The 15,036-nt window shown below is 57.7% G+C and overlaps 2 protein-coding genes across 2 annotated transcripts; one reads left to right on the top strand and one right to left on the bottom strand.

Moving 5' to 3' along the window:
- The first annotated feature begins 479 nt into the window (after positions 1-479).
- On the top strand, positions 480-7,187 carry ULK3 (unc-51 like kinase 3). Its single transcript, XM_065871408.1, has 16 exons — positions 480-617; positions 1,361-1,501; positions 1,586-1,706; positions 2,272-2,376; positions 2,878-3,021; positions 3,201-3,283; positions 3,808-3,963; positions 4,135-4,240; positions 4,448-4,488; positions 4,706-4,808; positions 4,945-5,009; positions 5,096-5,174; positions 5,250-5,290; positions 5,657-5,704; positions 5,860-5,926; positions 6,047-7,187. The coding sequence occupies exons 1-16, from the start codon at positions 516-518 to the stop codon at positions 6,061-6,063; spliced, it is 1,419 nt and encodes a 472-aa protein (XP_065727480.1). The 5' UTR covers positions 480-515; the 3' UTR covers positions 6,064-7,187.
- Positions 7,188-10,369: 3,182 nt separating this feature from the next.
- CPLX3 (complexin 3) lies at positions 10,370-14,767 on the bottom strand. The gene is made up of 3 exons (XM_065872478.1): positions 14,500-14,767; positions 13,238-13,325; positions 10,370-11,520 (listed from the first exon to the last, which is right to left on the bottom strand). Exons 1-3 carry the CDS (start codon positions 14,661-14,663, stop codon positions 11,296-11,298), a joined length of 477 nt encoding a protein of 158 aa, XP_065728550.1. The 5' UTR covers positions 14,664-14,767; the 3' UTR covers positions 10,370-11,295.
- Between the last annotated feature and the right edge of the window lie 269 nt (positions 14,768-15,036).

Raw genomic sequence — 15,036 nt, 5'->3', positions numbered from 1 at the left:
CATGGTACTTTCTCGTCCCAGTACTTCCACTTTCAGAGCTGCTGGTCTTGGGGGCGGGGGACCTCTTTGAACCCCCCCTCCCCGTCTTACACACCTGCTCAGCCGGGCTTCTCTCTTATCGCCCCTTCACGTGGGCGATCTCTAGGATGCTGTCTGAGCCTGGATGGGATTCCCTAGGTGACCTCGTCTGCTGGCCTCCACTAACTCCTGTTAGGCCCGCGAGCTCCTCAGTATCCCCAAACGGATCTTGCGGGTACTGGCGGGTCATGTGATTTCCAATGCGGGTGGAGGCGCCCAGGAGCAGCCACTGGAGCCCCTGGAGGGGGCGGGGCTCGGGGGCGGTGGGGAGCCGGCGCCCCGCCCCGCCCCGCCCGCCGCGCTGCACTTTCGGCGGGCTCCGCTGGGGGCAGCGTGGAGTTCTGTCCTACAGCCGCGCGCTGTCCGTTCTGGGCTCCTGGCCGGAACCCGGCGCCGGAAATCAGGAAGCGCCCGGCAGCGGGCGCGCGGCGGTCGGGATGGCGGGCCCTGGCTGGGGCCCTCCGCGGCTGGACGGTTTCATTCTCACCGAGCGCTTGGGCAGTGGCACGTACGCCACGGTGTACAAGGCCTACGCCAAGGTGGGTGCGGGGCGCCCCGGGGCTTCTGTGCGAGGCAGGAATCGGGGGCACGAGAACTTTTGAGGGCCTGGCCCCGGTGCCCGCCAGACCCTGAGCAAGCCCAGGCGGGTGCCGGGCCGGGAAACTAGAAAGGGTTAGAGAGGGTGTGAGAGCCGTTAGCGGTAGCCGTAGCCCTACCAACCCCATTGCACGTTCAGTAAGTCTAAAGAGGGAAGGGCCCCAGAGGGCACACTGGGAGGGTGCAGGGGACCTTCCGTGGAGGAGGTGGGTGGTGACCGCCACCAATAGGTCTTCAAAACAAACACACATACACACACCCCTGTTGTGTGAAGAGACAGGTGGAGACCTCGATGGCGCCTCGGTGTCAGTGGCTGAAGAACAGGCTCGAAACAGGGAGGATACCTATGGTCTGGGAGGAGTATGGGGCAGGGTTCTAGAAGGCTGGACCCACTTAGGAAGCAGAGTGGGCAGTTTAGAACAGTGAATAACATGCTTTAGCAGGGGCACTCTAGAATACAATGAAAGGGATTGTGGAGCAGAGAACACCAGGCTGGTGGGGAAGCCGGGATTCCAGAATCCGGGTGCCTCATTGGCCTGAGAAGGGGCAGCTGGGAAGCCTGGATGCTAGTGTGAGTGGGTAGGCCCTGTGAGGGGGAGAGGGGCAGAGGGAACCAGAGCCCTTCTGGCCACACATAGTCCCTGGTACCCTCAAGGCAGAGCCGTCAAATCTCCTTTCCCCACAGAAGGATACTCGTGAGGTGGTAGCCATAAAGTGCGTGTCCAAGAAGAGTCTGAACAAGGCATCTGTGGAAAACCTCCTGACAGAGATTGAGATCCTCAAGGGCATTCGACACCGCCACATCGTACAGCTGAAAGACTTCCAGGTGTGGGCCTGGGATGGGGCCACCCCTAAAGGGGGCTGGAGAAGAGACACTCTCCTCAAGCCTCCTCTCTGCCTTTAACCACAGTGGGACAGTGACAACATCTACCTCATCATGGAATTCTGTGCAGGAGGTGACCTGTCTCGCTTCATCCATACCCGCAGGATTCTGCCTGAGAAGGTGGCTCGGGTCTTCATGCAGCAGTTGGGTAAAAGCCTCTGACCCCAGCCTGACACCCCTTCCCATGATCTCTGCCCTCTCACACTACCCCTGCCCCAGGCTTAGTGCTCTGACACTCTTAGCAGTCGTCTCCCAGCCCAGCTTGGATTTTTAGGGCCCATCCTTGCTATGTGCCCATCCCTGGCTTAAGGATGCTGTGAGGGAGACGGGGAGGAGCCCCGATCTGTGGGGAGTGCAGGCTTCCACACGTGGAATGTAATGCAAAGACCTTATAGAACATACCAAAGACCCAAGTGCTTTGCTAAGGAAGAGAGCAAGGACCTAAAGGGCTGGGGCATCTAGGGAAGCTTCTAGGAGGATGGGAGACTTGTGAAGGGGTACAAGGGAGGAAAGGAGGTCACTTGAGGTGGGGGTGGGGAAAATTCTTAGCAGAAGGGGGAGCCTGGTGCTTGTATGTAAAGCATTTGGTAGACCAGCCAGGTCAGAACTGGGGTTGTGCAGGCTTGAAGGGGCAGATATAAGGCTGGGGAGGTGAGAGGGTGTGGGAGATGGGCTTCTCTGACCTGTGTCTCTGCATGGGTCCTACTCCCCAGCTAGTGCCCTGCAGTTCCTGCATGAACGGAACATCTCTCACCTGGACCTGAAGCCACAGAACATTCTGCTGAGCTCCTTGGAGAAGCCCCACCTTAAGTTGGCAGGTATGAGTCTGGAACAAAAGGCGTGGAGGTTTGGAGGGTGGCTCTCATGGAGCCCTCTACTGAGTCATCAAACAGTGACAGACTGGGGAGGTCCAGGGATGGGCCCCATCACCAAAAGGTAGTGCCTTTCTCAGGCTACCCAGGCTCGACTCCAGCAGTGTCATGGGCGGGCTCAGGGCTCAGTGTGTGACCAGAGTCAGGCTTCAGAGTGTGACCAGGGTTAGTACTTTATCTGTCACCAAGATTGGGGCTCAAAGTATGACTCAATCTGTGGTGGCAGTGTTGGAGAGTGTGAGGTGGGAAAGCAGTGGTTGTGGCCCCTGATAAAATTTGGAGGAGAACTGACTTGAAACTGGAGGCCAGAGAGGCCCCTTAACCTGAAACTGGAGGCCAGAGAGGCCCATTAACCTGAAACTGCACTGGAGCCCAGGGTGAGGCTGTAAAGGCCAGGAGCAGAAGCAGCTGGAATCTGAGCCCTGCTGCCTGGCCTCTTGCCTGCAGACTTTGGCTTTGCACAGCACATGTCCCCCTGGGATGAGAAGCATGTGCTCCGTGGCTCTCCCCTCTACATGGCTCCCGAGATGGTGTGTCAGCGGCAGTACGATGCCCGTGTGGACCTCTGGTCCGTGGGGGTCATCCTGTATGGTGAGAGCGCTGTCCCCTGCCCCCACCTGGAGGCCTGCACTGCAAGGCCTCTCTGGGCCACTCCTGAAGCGTTTTAATGAGAACGCTGACTCTCCTGGTCTGGGGCTGCTCCCCAGGAGTGGGCCAGGCCAGGCTTGACCCTATCCCCTGCCAGCCTCCCCTCTGCCTCCCTTCCACAGAAGCCCTCTTCGGGCAGCCCCCCTTTGCCTCCAGGTCGTTCTCGGAGCTGGAAGAGAAGATCCGGAGCAACCGGGTTATTGAGGTAGGTCTAGCAGGGCCTCGGCACCTGCTGTGGGGCGGAGAGAGTCAGGGCCCTGAGGTAGGAGACCTCACTGCCACCTGCACAGACTGGGGTGTGGTCTCCAGGCCACCTTCGTGGAGCTGGGACACACCCTAGCCTGGAAGTCGGCTCCATTCAGTTCCAGGGACTCAGATCAGCCACAACAGGGAGCAAAGCCCGCTGCAGGCCCTCCATGGGGAGAAGGCCAAAGCAGACCTAGGCCCAGCCTTCCCCGAAACATATTCCAGAGAGGGGAAAAGGATCTGGAAACAGGGTTCCATGACAGCTACGGGTTCCAGTGAGGGCGTGGACAGGAGCCTGGGGGAGGAGGCTTGGCTCTCACTGGCTGTGACACTTTGACCCATCACTGTTCTTCCTGGTCTCACTTTATCTGCCTAATGTGTATCTCTGGGGCGTCCCAGGACAGGGTGGTCCTGACCGGCGCCTGGGGCTGGGGGCCGAGGTGCCGGAGCCCAGTGTGATCTGTACCTCCCCCACCCCCGCAGCTCCCCCTGCGTCCTGCCCTCTCCCAGGACTGCCGGGACCTGCTGCAGCGGCTTCTGGAGCGGGACCCCAGCCGCCGCATCTCCTTCCAGGACTTCTTTGCCCACCCTTGGGTGGACCTGGAGCACATGCCGAGTGGGGAGAGCCTGGCACAAGCAGTGAGCAACCAAGGGAGATGGGTGGGCCGAGGGCAGGTTGGGGGTTTCATCTACCCCTTTCAGTGGTGACCAGGTGATTTGCCCAGCAGGAGGCAGAGGGTGGGCTCAGGGCATCGCCCCTTGTGGTGAGTATGGGGGGTGGGCATGACTTCTCATTTGTCTGTCCCCCAGACCGCCTTGGTGGTGCAGGCTGTGAAGAAGGACCAGGAGGGGGACGCCGCGGCCGCTTTATCTCTCTACTGCAAGGCTCTGGACTTCTTCGTGCCTGCCCTGCACTGTGAGTGCCAGGCCGGGTGCAGCAGGGGTGGGGTCAGCCATAGCTGCAGTGGCTGGATTCCAGAAGCAGCTCCCCTTCCAGAATTTTGTGGGAGACAAGGCAGAGGGTAAATCTGGAACTTAATGCTTTGGGGGATTCCAGAGGGTTTGGTGTGGGGCAGCCGTCTCCTCACTCTAGACTCCTCGTATAAACCCGCACTTTCTGCAGATGAAGTGGACACCCAGCGGAAGGAGGCAATTAAGGCAAAGGTGAATGAGAGTCCCCTGAGGAAATGGGTGAGGGATCCCAGGGCCTCTGGGGATTGGCTCTTAGAGGAACCTCTCTCCCTGGGAAGGGGGTCAGGCCAGCCTCAGTTGACCTCTGACATTACAGTCTGGGGCGGTCCCTGAGGGAGAACCTGGAGGTGGGTGCTGGTGAGGCAGGCAAGGTGAGAGAGCCCTTCCTCGGCCCCTTGTCCTCCTGCAGGTGGGACAGTACGTGTCCCGGGCTGAGGAGCTCAAGGCCATCGTCTCCTCCTCCAATCGGGCCCTGTTGAGGCAGGGGACCTCTGCCCGAGACCTGCTCAGAGGTAGGCCCCAATCCTGGCTGACCACCAGTTCCCAGCAACTTCCCTCCAGCCTGAGGGGGAGGCAGGTTGGGGTCGGCATCCTGAGATGAGAAAGCAGGCTGCTCCCCTCACCCTGAGCCTTTGCGCCTCGTCCCAGAGATGGCCCGGGACAAGCCGCGCCTCCTAGCTGCCCTGGAAGTGGCTTCAGCTGCCGTGGCTAAGGTTTGTAGCCAGGGGGAGGGGTCTGGGCAGGGCAGGGAGGAATCCAAGTCATGCCCCTAAATGACCTGGTGTCTCTGTGGCTGCAGGAGGATGAGGCTGGCGGGGAGCAGGATGCTCTGGCCCTGTACCAGCACGGCCTGGGGGAGCTGCTTCTACTGCTGGCAGGTGAGGCCCCATCACCGTACTCCCCTAAGCCTCTGGCTGCCCTGCCCTCACCACGTGCCCTCCCTCTCTCTGCAGCGGAGCCCCCAGGCCGGAGGCGGGAGCTGCTTCACACTGAGGTGCCCACTGGGGTCGGGAGGCTTGGGGGACTTCCTCTTCCCCGTTTGCCCCGCTCCCATTTGTGGGGACCTCCTTGGGTTCCCTCAGGGTGCTCCAAGTCTGGGAGTTAGACCACACAGACTTGCTAAGTTGGTGGCCCCTCGCACTCTGTCAGGGCTTGGGTGCTCAGGTCAGGGCAAGGGGACAGGCAGGATCTGGGAACTCAGCAGCAATCGGGAGGCTTCCTGGAGGAAGGAGCAGATAAGGACTCAGCGGCAAGTTGTTCTAATGAGGCAGAGGGTTCTGGAGAGCATCGGGAGTGAGGAGGAGCTCCATTTGGAGGCCTCTCCTCGCCCCACGTCCATGGGCATGTCTTCCCTTGTCAGGTTCAGAATCTCATGGCTCGAGCTGAATACCTGAAGGAGCAGGTCAAGGTGGGCACATGGGGGCCCACACTGGGATGAAGCTGTATGTGTTCTGTTCCTCTCTGCCTGTGGCCGTCTGTCCCCTGCTCCCCACTGTGTATGTCTTCCTCTCGTCTCTGTCTGAAGGCCTCTCCATCACTGTCTCTGCCCTTTATGTTCCGCAGATGAGGGAGTCTCATTGGGAAGCTGAGACCCTGGACAAAGAGGGGCTGTCGGAGTCTGTTCGTAGCTGTGAGTCCTGCCCTGGGGTCTGACCCTCCCCGCAAGGAGGGGTGAGAGCTGGGGCAGCCCTGGATTCTGCCTCTTTTGCCAGAGACCTGAGACTGACGCTCCCCACTTTCCCCTCCACAGCTTGTACTCTGCAGTGACGCTGCAGGATGATTGGACAGGTCACTGGGAATTGGGGGCACGCTCACCCCAGCTGACCCTCAGAATTCTGTGGCCCTCTGCCACCCTGCGGAGCAGGCTTCCTGGATGGGCAACTCTGGGACACCCCACATCCCAGCATCCCCAGCACCACTTGAAAAACTCTTAACTCCCTACCCACTGTGTGTACTGGGAGCACTGGGGTGGGGAGGACTCTGGGAGAAGAGTGTTTCTTTCACGTGACTTCTGTTATTTGGTGGTTGCTGAGCCCTGAGCCTGTTGATTTCTGTTTTTGCTCTGAGACGATCAGGGAGCCCTCTGCAGGGCACTTGTTCTCTTTCCCCTCCTTGCCAGGAGGCAGCTGTGCCCACCCCTTTCCTTCCTGGGAGCCTTTATTGCAACTTACCTCCCTCCTTGCAGTGGAGCAGGGCACTCCAAGACCCCTCAGGGAGCACCCATCCCACCATATGCACTCAGCCCCACAGAACTCACCAGTCTTCCTGGGAGCTGACCCCTGCCCACCCTCTCAATATTTTAAGATAATCCTTCATGCATGAAAATAATATCTTTTGTAGAGGTGAGGCAAATTTGAGAAATCCCATGCCTTGTTCTTGCCCTGGCCTGGGGGGTACAAGGGGAGGGGTCCTCAGTCATTCCTCCCACCTTCATCCCTCTGTGGGGAATGCCCCTACTGGCCTCAGAGCTGGTCCTGGCCTGGGATGGGGAGGCATGGGGGCTGCCTGGCCTTTCAGGCTCCAGGGGACCCAGTGATCCAGGAGACCTGATTCTAGGTCTGACACTGCTGCTACTCCAGTGTGTGACCCCGGGCAAGCTCCTTCCCCTTTCTGGGCCTGGGTCTCCCCATCTCTCCAATGGGACTGCTACTATCTCCTCAACCCCCTACATGGGCTTTCAGGAGAACAAAGTGACTTTAATCTGGAAAGAATATATACACCTAGAGTTATTTAGGGGTTTCTTTTCTAAAAAGTCAGAGAGGGTGTTAGTGATTTCTAACCCTTCTGCCCTGAAATGCCTCCTTGGGGCAAGAGTTGTCTGCTTTCCCTATAGGAGGCTGGGTGTAAAGAATGTAATTCATTGTTTTTCTATTAAATTATTTTCTAAACTTGTTCTTCGCTTCTTGACCTGGGAGAAACTGGAGGTAGCCCCTGTTCACAGGCTGGGACTAGAGGAGCCCCAGGAAAAGCTGGGTGACATGAGGGAGGGCTGGGGAGGCCCCAGGGTGGGGGAGTGAGAGCCACATCTGCCTCCTGCCCTTAGCCCCTGGGAGATCTGGGAGAGTCAGGTGGACCAGCCACCAGTCCTCCCACCACCCAGGAGACCAGCACAGGCCTGGGAGCCCAGGCAAGGCCCTTCCTCTCTGCACGTGGAGGAGGGCTCAATGGCAAGGGTGCAGTCCTGCTGCCCTCTGTGCTCTGCATTGCACACTCCCTCACCCCAGTCGCTGCCCCCTCTTACCCTGGGCCAGTGAGTGGGCAGTGAGCTAGATCGGGGAAAGGGCATCCTCTAGGGTGTCCTGTGTTCATGCTCAGCTCCCCAGACCCCCCAAGTTGGGGTGGTTTCCAGCAGCCCTCGCCCCAGCCACTGATGGGGTCTTGGCCTGAATGGCACTCAGGAGCATCTTTGGGGACTTAGGGGAAGGGGAGCTCACCCCCTGACCAGCCACCAAGGCTGCTCAGCCTTCCGTGCAGACCTTAAAGGGCTGCTGTACAGGGAAGGAAACGTTAGGAGGGACCTAATTTCCCTGAAGCCTGACTCTTGGGAGGCAGTGTAGAGCAGTGGCCCAGAGGGCAGGAGGCATAGCTAAAATTCTGGCCTTGCCATTTGGCCCTGAAGCTTGGGACCCACTGATTAGCCTGTTTCTCAGTAAAATGAGGATGAACATAAATGCCCCGTGGGAATGTTAAGGATTAAATGAGTCACCGTACATGAGCCTGGCACCCAGAATTCAATAAATGTTATTTTCAGATGGGGAACGGGCTGGATGAAAAAGCCTCAGTGAGTAAAATGAGGGGAAGGAAGGAGGAGAATGAATGGACCCAGCTGGGTGGGTGAGTGGAGAAGAATGGGTGGGAGGGAGAGTGGGAGTGAGGAGGACAGGGTTTGTGAAAGACTAATTGAATAGAAGGATGATGGGATGAAAGGTTGGCCCCTCAGACCCCAGTTGTTTGTTTGTGATGTCTGCATTGGCTGTCTGAGAACAGGGGCCTGGTATTATGATACATGTGGATGTGGAGAGGAGTGGGCCCCCATGGGGGCACTGGGTACAGGAAAGGCCTGGGAGGCTGAGGCAGGTGGAGGAGGCCCTGGGGAAGGGCCCTTCCTGGGCAAGACATTTAGATGTGTCTAAGCCACCTGCCAAGGAGGGAGGCAGCCAGCCAGAGGAGGTGGGGCTCCCTAGGGCTTTCTTTGAATGACAGAGGCCTATGGGAAATATGCTAATCTGCTTTTTTAATAATATGGTTTTTCTCCTAGGAGTGAGAGTTGTTTCTGCCTCTCACCTTTAAAACCTTGAAAGTGCCCAAGTGTTTGTGATGTATCTATGATTCTTGACTACCAGTTAGAACTAGGTCTGTAAAAAAAAAAAAAAAAAAAAGAAAGTGCCCAAGGCGGGGCAGGCCTCCTCCACCCGCTGCTGCCCACTGTCCCCTCCAGCATCTGGGCGCTTACTCTGCCCTGTCCTCCTACCTCCACTAAGTCCCCCAAGCCCAGCCAGCGTTGGACTCTTCTCCCAAAGGACCAACCCTGGGAGAAGAGCAGGGGAAGGAAGCGGGAGGCGGGGGAGGCCAGCAGAGCCTGGGGACCCCTCAGCCTGCCCTCCGTGCCCAACTCTGCCTGAGCCCCAGAGCCAGCTCCTGCCCCAGAGCCTCCACTACCCACCCCCCACCCCGATTCCAGGGACGTGCAGACAGGTCAGAGCTGCTCAGGGTTCTTAGGCTGTGAGGAAGGAACCTGCCGCTCCCTAACCCCAGGCCCCAGCCAGCCCACTGTGTGAGGGTTCAGTGAGTGCTCACCCCCCAGCCTCCCCATGGCCCACATTCCTGCCTCTTTTGCTCTTGGTCCTGAAAACCACTGAGGGGAAAGGGGTCTGTCCAATCCCATTAGGCAGAAGGCCCCGGAGGGTGGAGTGCTGACGTGAGCCTTGCTGCTGACAGCTGCCAAGGAGGCCCATGCCCGCCCCCCACACACAGCCTGGGGCCGGGACTTGGTCTCCTCCAGCTCCAGGAAGATCAGGAGGGGTTTTTGTCCAGTGACTGCCCCGGGGGGCAGCCTAGGAGCAGCTCAGAGGCCCAGACCCCTTCCCCTGGGATGCTCAAGAGAGAAGGCGCAGCGTGACAGCCTGAGCAGCAGTGCCCAGCTCCTGGGCCTGCGTCCTTCCCTGCCTCCACCCTCCTAACTCCTCGTCCTCTCTCCTCCACCTGTCCCTCCCCACATTACCTATTGCACAGGTTTTATGTTCCTTGTTCTTATTTTACAAAGGAGGCCTAACAGAAGCTTTGCCCTTGAAACCAAACCCGCAGCTCTTCCACCTGTAAATCTTGGCTGGCTTCTCCACAGGCTGGTGTCAAGTGGGGGCACCAGGGTCAGCACCTTGTTCCTCTCAGGCCCCTGGGATGGCCTGCTTGTGGACCCTCCTGGTTGGTCTCCTGGATACCCCCCCCACACACACACAGACACCAGTGAGCAGGATGAGAGGATGAGATTTGGACTCTTCACTTTTCTTTAAAGAATGGGTTACCATTTATTGATATGGTCCATCATGTGCCAAGGGCTTTACAAATGGTCACCTTTTGAAACAGGTATTATTGGGTGGGGTGGGGCTCTTAATTTCACAGGGGGGAAAACAGGTTCAGAGAAGGAAAGGGACCTGCTCAAAGTCACACAGCAGTGCCTGGGCTGGAACACAGTTGCCCTGCCTTCTTTTTGTTACACCTTCCTTTTCCAAGGTGTGGAGGGGGATATAGGCACAGGTGCCAGAGACAGCTGTGGTTGAGCCTCAGCCCCTCCTACAGTCTCAGGTAGTGACCCAGCCTTCCTGAGGTGCCGCCCATCCAGATGGCTGCCACAGCCTCCTCAAAGCCCAGAGTTATTTCATCTGGCCACAGGCTGAACCTGGTGCTCAGTCAGTGCAGGGACCCCGCCCCAGCCCAGGGCCCTGAGAGGGCAGAGCTTGAATATCCTATAGGAGCTGGCACTCCTGTGAAGCTGTGGGTGGGAGGTAGAGGACACCCCTCCAAGGGCAGGGTTAGGGGCCTGTGAAACCCAAGACTCCTGGAGGTCAGTAAGAAGTGGAAGAATAGGCAGGTCATCTGGAATTTTTATTTTTCACTGAGCTGAGAGAGGAAATCCAGCTATGGAATCCAGAGAGAGTTCTACAGGAACAGAACAGAAATTGGCTGGGCCCTGGGCCCAGAGAAGGCCCGGAGCCACCTGGGCTGCTGTTCAGTGCCAGCTTCATCCTTGGCACTAGGCCCCTCATAGCATCACTCAGCTTCCGAGAGCCGGAGCCCACGGTGGCAGCCCCTTAAGGCTATGGCTGCAGCTGCTACCCTACCCAACGAGGGCTGTGGGGTTGACTCTTAGGGGCCGGGGAGGCCAAGCTAGAAAGTCTTAGAAATCACCCAGTCCATTCCCATTTTACAGATGATGAAATAAGGCCCAGAAAGGGCACTGGGTTTTAAGGAGAATAAATGTGGAGGCTTGAACTCAGGCCTCCTGACTGCTGAGGGTGTCTGCCCCAAGCCCCTCTCTAAGCGCATCTGAATGTTGGTGTCTAGAGGAGCTAGGCACCCAGGGGAGCTGGCCTGTGTTTGTGTTTGCGTGGGCCAGGATGCATCTATGCCATATCCCTCTGCACATGCCAGGGTCTCTGTATCCCTCTGTGTGTCCCTCTATGTGTGCTTCTATGTTCGGGAACTTGGGGCCATGGCCAGAGAGGGTCGGGCCTATTCTTACAATCTTGGGAGGCCTTCCCAGGCTGAGTAGGGAGGGTGGGTCCTGAGGGGTAGGGTGAGGAATGGGGACTTTGGTCCCATTGGAGAGGGAGAAAGCAGAAGGCAGATTGGAGCCATGGATGAGAAGGGTCCTGGGGCTGGCCTGGGGCAGGGAAACAAAGCCAAGATGGGATATGGGTCCCTGGGATTAGAGGCATGCTGTTAGCACTTATGTGGGGCCAGCCCTCTGGTCACCCCAGTGGGCAACCCCAGAGGAAGTAGTCACATGATGTGGCACTTCTCAGCTGATTGCTTGAGGTCCCCCAGTGTGGTCTGGGCCTTGTCCTTAAGTGAGCCAAGGTCCAAGCCAGGGAGACTGGGCAGCTGCCCAAGGACCGAGGCCCTTTCCTCCTCCTCCTCTGTGTCCTCCTCAATCATCTTGGCCAGCTCCCGGGGCAGCTCCACGTCTCCACCTGCCATCTGGATCTGGCTCTCATCTGTCTCATTCTGAAGGGAAGAGGAAAAGGAGTGGGGTGGGGTTGGAGGTCTGTGAGAACCCAGAGTTGAGTGGCAGGGAGGAGGCGTGGGCTGGGTTCCAGGCCCCAAGGTTCTGGAGCTCCATGTTCCAGTGAGCTCAGTCCCCCTCCCCCATCCCAGGATCAAGCTTTTGACGCTTGGATATGGAGACCTTGCACTTTTACACCACCTCACTTCACTCTGAGATGCTGAAGGTAAGACACTAGCATAGTGAATAATGACAACATGAAAATCCTTCAGAGACAGACTGAGTCAGCTAAGTCGTGTGTTGACTATCATTAACTACACTGAAGGATGTTACCAATCACAGTGATGGGTTCCATTCACCAAACACCTATCCTGTGGCTGACACGGAGCTGAGTGCTTTTAATTCTCACAACAACCCTGTGAGGTAGGTATTGTTTTCCCCATTTTACAAAAAAGGAAATTGAGGCTCAGATAACTTAAGTAACTTGCCCAAGGTCACACCACTAGGAAGTGAGGGAGCTAGATTTAAACCTATGTCCCTGATTCCAACATCTGTGCTCTCCTTGCACAGCACCTGCCTACTGGTTGTCATTGCACTTCCCTGTCCCTTTGGGGGCCCTGGGGCTTTCCACTTTATGTCCTACTGAGTTAACAGCCAAGTCTGCTCTCTCCTAATGGACTCAGTGTTCCCCGATGGCAGAGTTGTGTCTCTTATACGCTTAGTGCGAGCATTGGAGGAATGACTCCATTCCTAGCTGAGTTTAACTCTCCCTTTGAGAAATTTTCAAAAGACTAGTGTGCTGTGGGGAGTCAGAGGCAGCCACGGGCTCAGTGAACATTTGTTGAGTGAGTGAATGTGACATTCACATATCTGATCTTCCAATTCAAGTGGAAGATCAAGGTCAGGTGTACCGTAGCCTGTGCTTCTGTTTCTCTTCAGAGTCTAGCACAATTCTGGGCACGGGGAGTGGCTTGTGCCTCAGTTCCCTCCTTAGGCAACAGGAGTAGAACACTTACATGGTCATCTGATGCTGCAGTACCTAGGGGAGACATCCTCCTGGCTGCCTGGCCAACCAAAGGGGTTCCTTTGCTCTCTGCAGACAGACTTCATACTCTGGAAGGCAGCAAGGGGTCCGGGAGCAGGTGTAGGCTCAGCATGCAGAGGCTTGATCTCTGATTCCGGTTCCATCCCTCGCTGGCTGTATGGCCTTAGCCAAGTCCCTTAATCTCTCTGAGCCTCAGTTTACTTATTTGTAGGTGTGGGTAGTAGCTACCTGGCAGAGTCACGGAGGGGTTAGGTAAGGGTGTGAAGGTCAAGTGCCTGGCCCACAGAAGGTGCTGCCTTCTTTCCACCCACCTCCCTCCCTGGGTGTTCAGAAGCCCCAAGAGATTTTACCTGTGGTAAAATCTACTGCCTTCCAACTCTCCATCTGCCTAGGCCTGACTCTGGGTTGGGTGAGTGGGGGTTGGAGGAGAGAAGGGGCCTGGAATGGCTCCAGAAACACAAACCTATCAGTCCCCCGAGGACTGGACTACCCCTCAGTGCCAAGCCCTGGCTTGGCCGGCTCCAGTTAACAGTGAATGAATGAACGAGTGAGAGAACCCATGATTTAATCAAACACTCCCTGAGAGCTGCGGCGCCGGGAGTGGGGCAAAGGAGTCCGGAGCCCAGAGCTCAGGGGTCCCGGTGGTGCCTTACAGCCCGGGCTCTTAAGCTTACCTTGGGCAGCCGGTATTTGTCTCGGAAGTGGCTCCGCAGCGTGGCCCGCTCTGCCTTCCTCTGAGTGAACTGCGCGTCCCGCTCCATCCTGTGGGGGCACCGGGGGCGGAATCACTGCCCGGGCTGTGAAAATGGGCGGGGTCTGCGAGGAAGGGGCGGGAAGGGTCTCTGGGTCCTGGCCGCAGTTTGCATCCTCCTGCCCGAGGGCCTGTATTTTGGGTGCTCGGTGCTCTGACCAGCCGGAATTAATCTTTACTGCCTCTCCCAGCTATCACAGAGCCCTTTATCGCCTCCGTACCCGTCGCTGGACGGGAGCTATCGGGGCGGGGGTGTCTGTCTGGCTGTCTCTGCAGACCCTAACATATGTCCCTCGCGGTCTCCGACTCGGTCTTTTCCTTTCCTGACAGGTTGTGTCGTGTGGGGCGAAGTATTCAGGACAGACATGGGTTCGCGTCCTGAATCCACTACCACTTTATGTCTTTGAGTAAGTCACTTACCTTCCTCTTTCGTAAAATGGGGATAAGACCTTGCAACTCACAAAACTGTTATCACGATTAAGTGAAATAATAGCTAACCTTTAATGATTTGCCGTGTTCCAGGTGCTCCACTAAGCAGTTTATGTGCATTAAGTAATTTAACCCTCATAAATATATAAGGCATGTTTTATTACCATTGCCATTTTACAGAAGATACCGAGGCACAGAAAGGTTAAGTAACTTGCCTAGGGTCACCCAGATAAAAAGAAACGAAGCCAGGATCTGACCCAAACAGCTTAGCTGTGGAGTTCAGGCCCTAACGCCACCCCAGCTCCCTCTCTGTCCCAGCGTCGTCCTCACACAAGTAGCCTCAATTATCTATGAGGGACCCCATCTCAGGATTTGTCTCCATGACTGATTCTGCCTCAGCTGTACCGCTTTTCTCAGAGCCTCAGGCTCAGAGGAGCTCCAGCTGGAAGACACAGACGGCTGGGACCAGATCGGATTAAGGGATTACTTGTTTCGTCAGAAACAAGTAATGCACGTGCCCTCACCTTGTCCCAGGCCCCTATCTCCCCGTCCCCCACTCCTGGGCCCGAGTGTGGAGCGGGGTTCTGGGTTTGAGATGGGATGGCTCTGGGGGCAGCCTAGAGGGCGCATCCCAGCCTCTCACCTCGTCTAGAAAAGTAGGGGAGGGGCTCGGGGTCTGAGACTGCCCTAAGGGTGGGCCGCGCGGCCCTTGGGGGGTGGGGAGGGCTGCTGGAGCCAGGGAGGGATCCCACTCACTTCTCTTCCACCAGTTGCTTCTGGTATTCCTCATACTCCTCTCGGCTCATGCCCTGCGCTTCGGCGGCCGACTTGTCCCCGTCCCCCTTGTCCTCGCCGCCCCCCAGGCTCCCAGTAAGGTTCTTCAGCTGGCCGCCCACCATGGTCTTCACCATGAACGCCATGGTCTTCGCTGGCCCGGGCACCGGGCGCCGGGTACCACGCGGCGGGAACCCAAGCACGTCCGCGCCTACTTCAGCACTACGGCTTACGGACAGCTCCTGCCTGCGGCAGGAGCCCCACGCTCTGCACCGCCCACCGCCCGCCCCTGTCCGGGCCCGCCTCCACCTCCCCAAACCCCTCCTCACAGGGGGCGGGGGGCATGCACGGGGCTGAGGAGGCGGGACCACGTGCTCGCTCCTCACACCCGCCTACCCCACGTGCCTCCTTCAATGCCAAGCTCCTCTGGGCACTGCTGCCAACGGATTGGGGCCGGCCGCGAGGGGTTCGGGGAGGGGGTCGCTCCCCAGGGGAACGAGCTGTGCTGTTATGCGCCTA

The sequence above is a fragment of the Phocoena phocoena genome, chromosome 2 (genome assembly GCF_963924675.1).
Source record: "Phocoena phocoena chromosome 2, mPhoPho1.1, whole genome shotgun sequence".
Classification (NCBI taxonomy): Eukaryota; Metazoa; Chordata; class Mammalia; order Artiodactyla; family Phocoenidae; genus Phocoena; species Phocoena phocoena.
Note: the sequence above shows the minus strand (reverse complement) of the source record. Positions and strands in the feature narration are given on the sequence as shown.

Bases quoted from the DNA above. Each gene is read 5' to 3' on its own strand.
- ULK3 (XM_065871408.1), top strand. From the start codon at position 516: ATGGCGGGCCCTGGCTGGGGCCCTCCGCGGCTGGACGGTTTCATTCTC. The intron at 3,284-3,807 runs GTAGGTCTAGCA...CCACCCCCGCAG, and splicing joins GGAGCAACCGGGTTATTGAG to CTCCCCCTGCGTCCTGCCCT. The intron at 4,241-4,447 runs GTGAGTGCCAGG...CACTTTCTGCAG, and splicing joins CTTCGTGCCTGCCCTGCACT to ATGAAGTGGACACCCAGCGG.
- CPLX3 (XM_065872478.1), bottom strand. From the start codon at position 14,663: ATGGCGTTCATGGTGAAGACCATGGTGGGCGGCCAGCTGAAGAACCTT. The intron at 13,326-14,499 runs GTGAGTGGGATC...GTGCCCCCACAG, and splicing joins AAGCAACTGGTGGAAGAGAA to GATGGAGCGGGACGCGCAGT. The intron at 11,521-13,237 runs GTAAGCTTAAGA...TCTTCCCTTCAG, and splicing joins ACAAATACCGGCTGCCCAAG to AATGAGACAGATGAGAGCCA.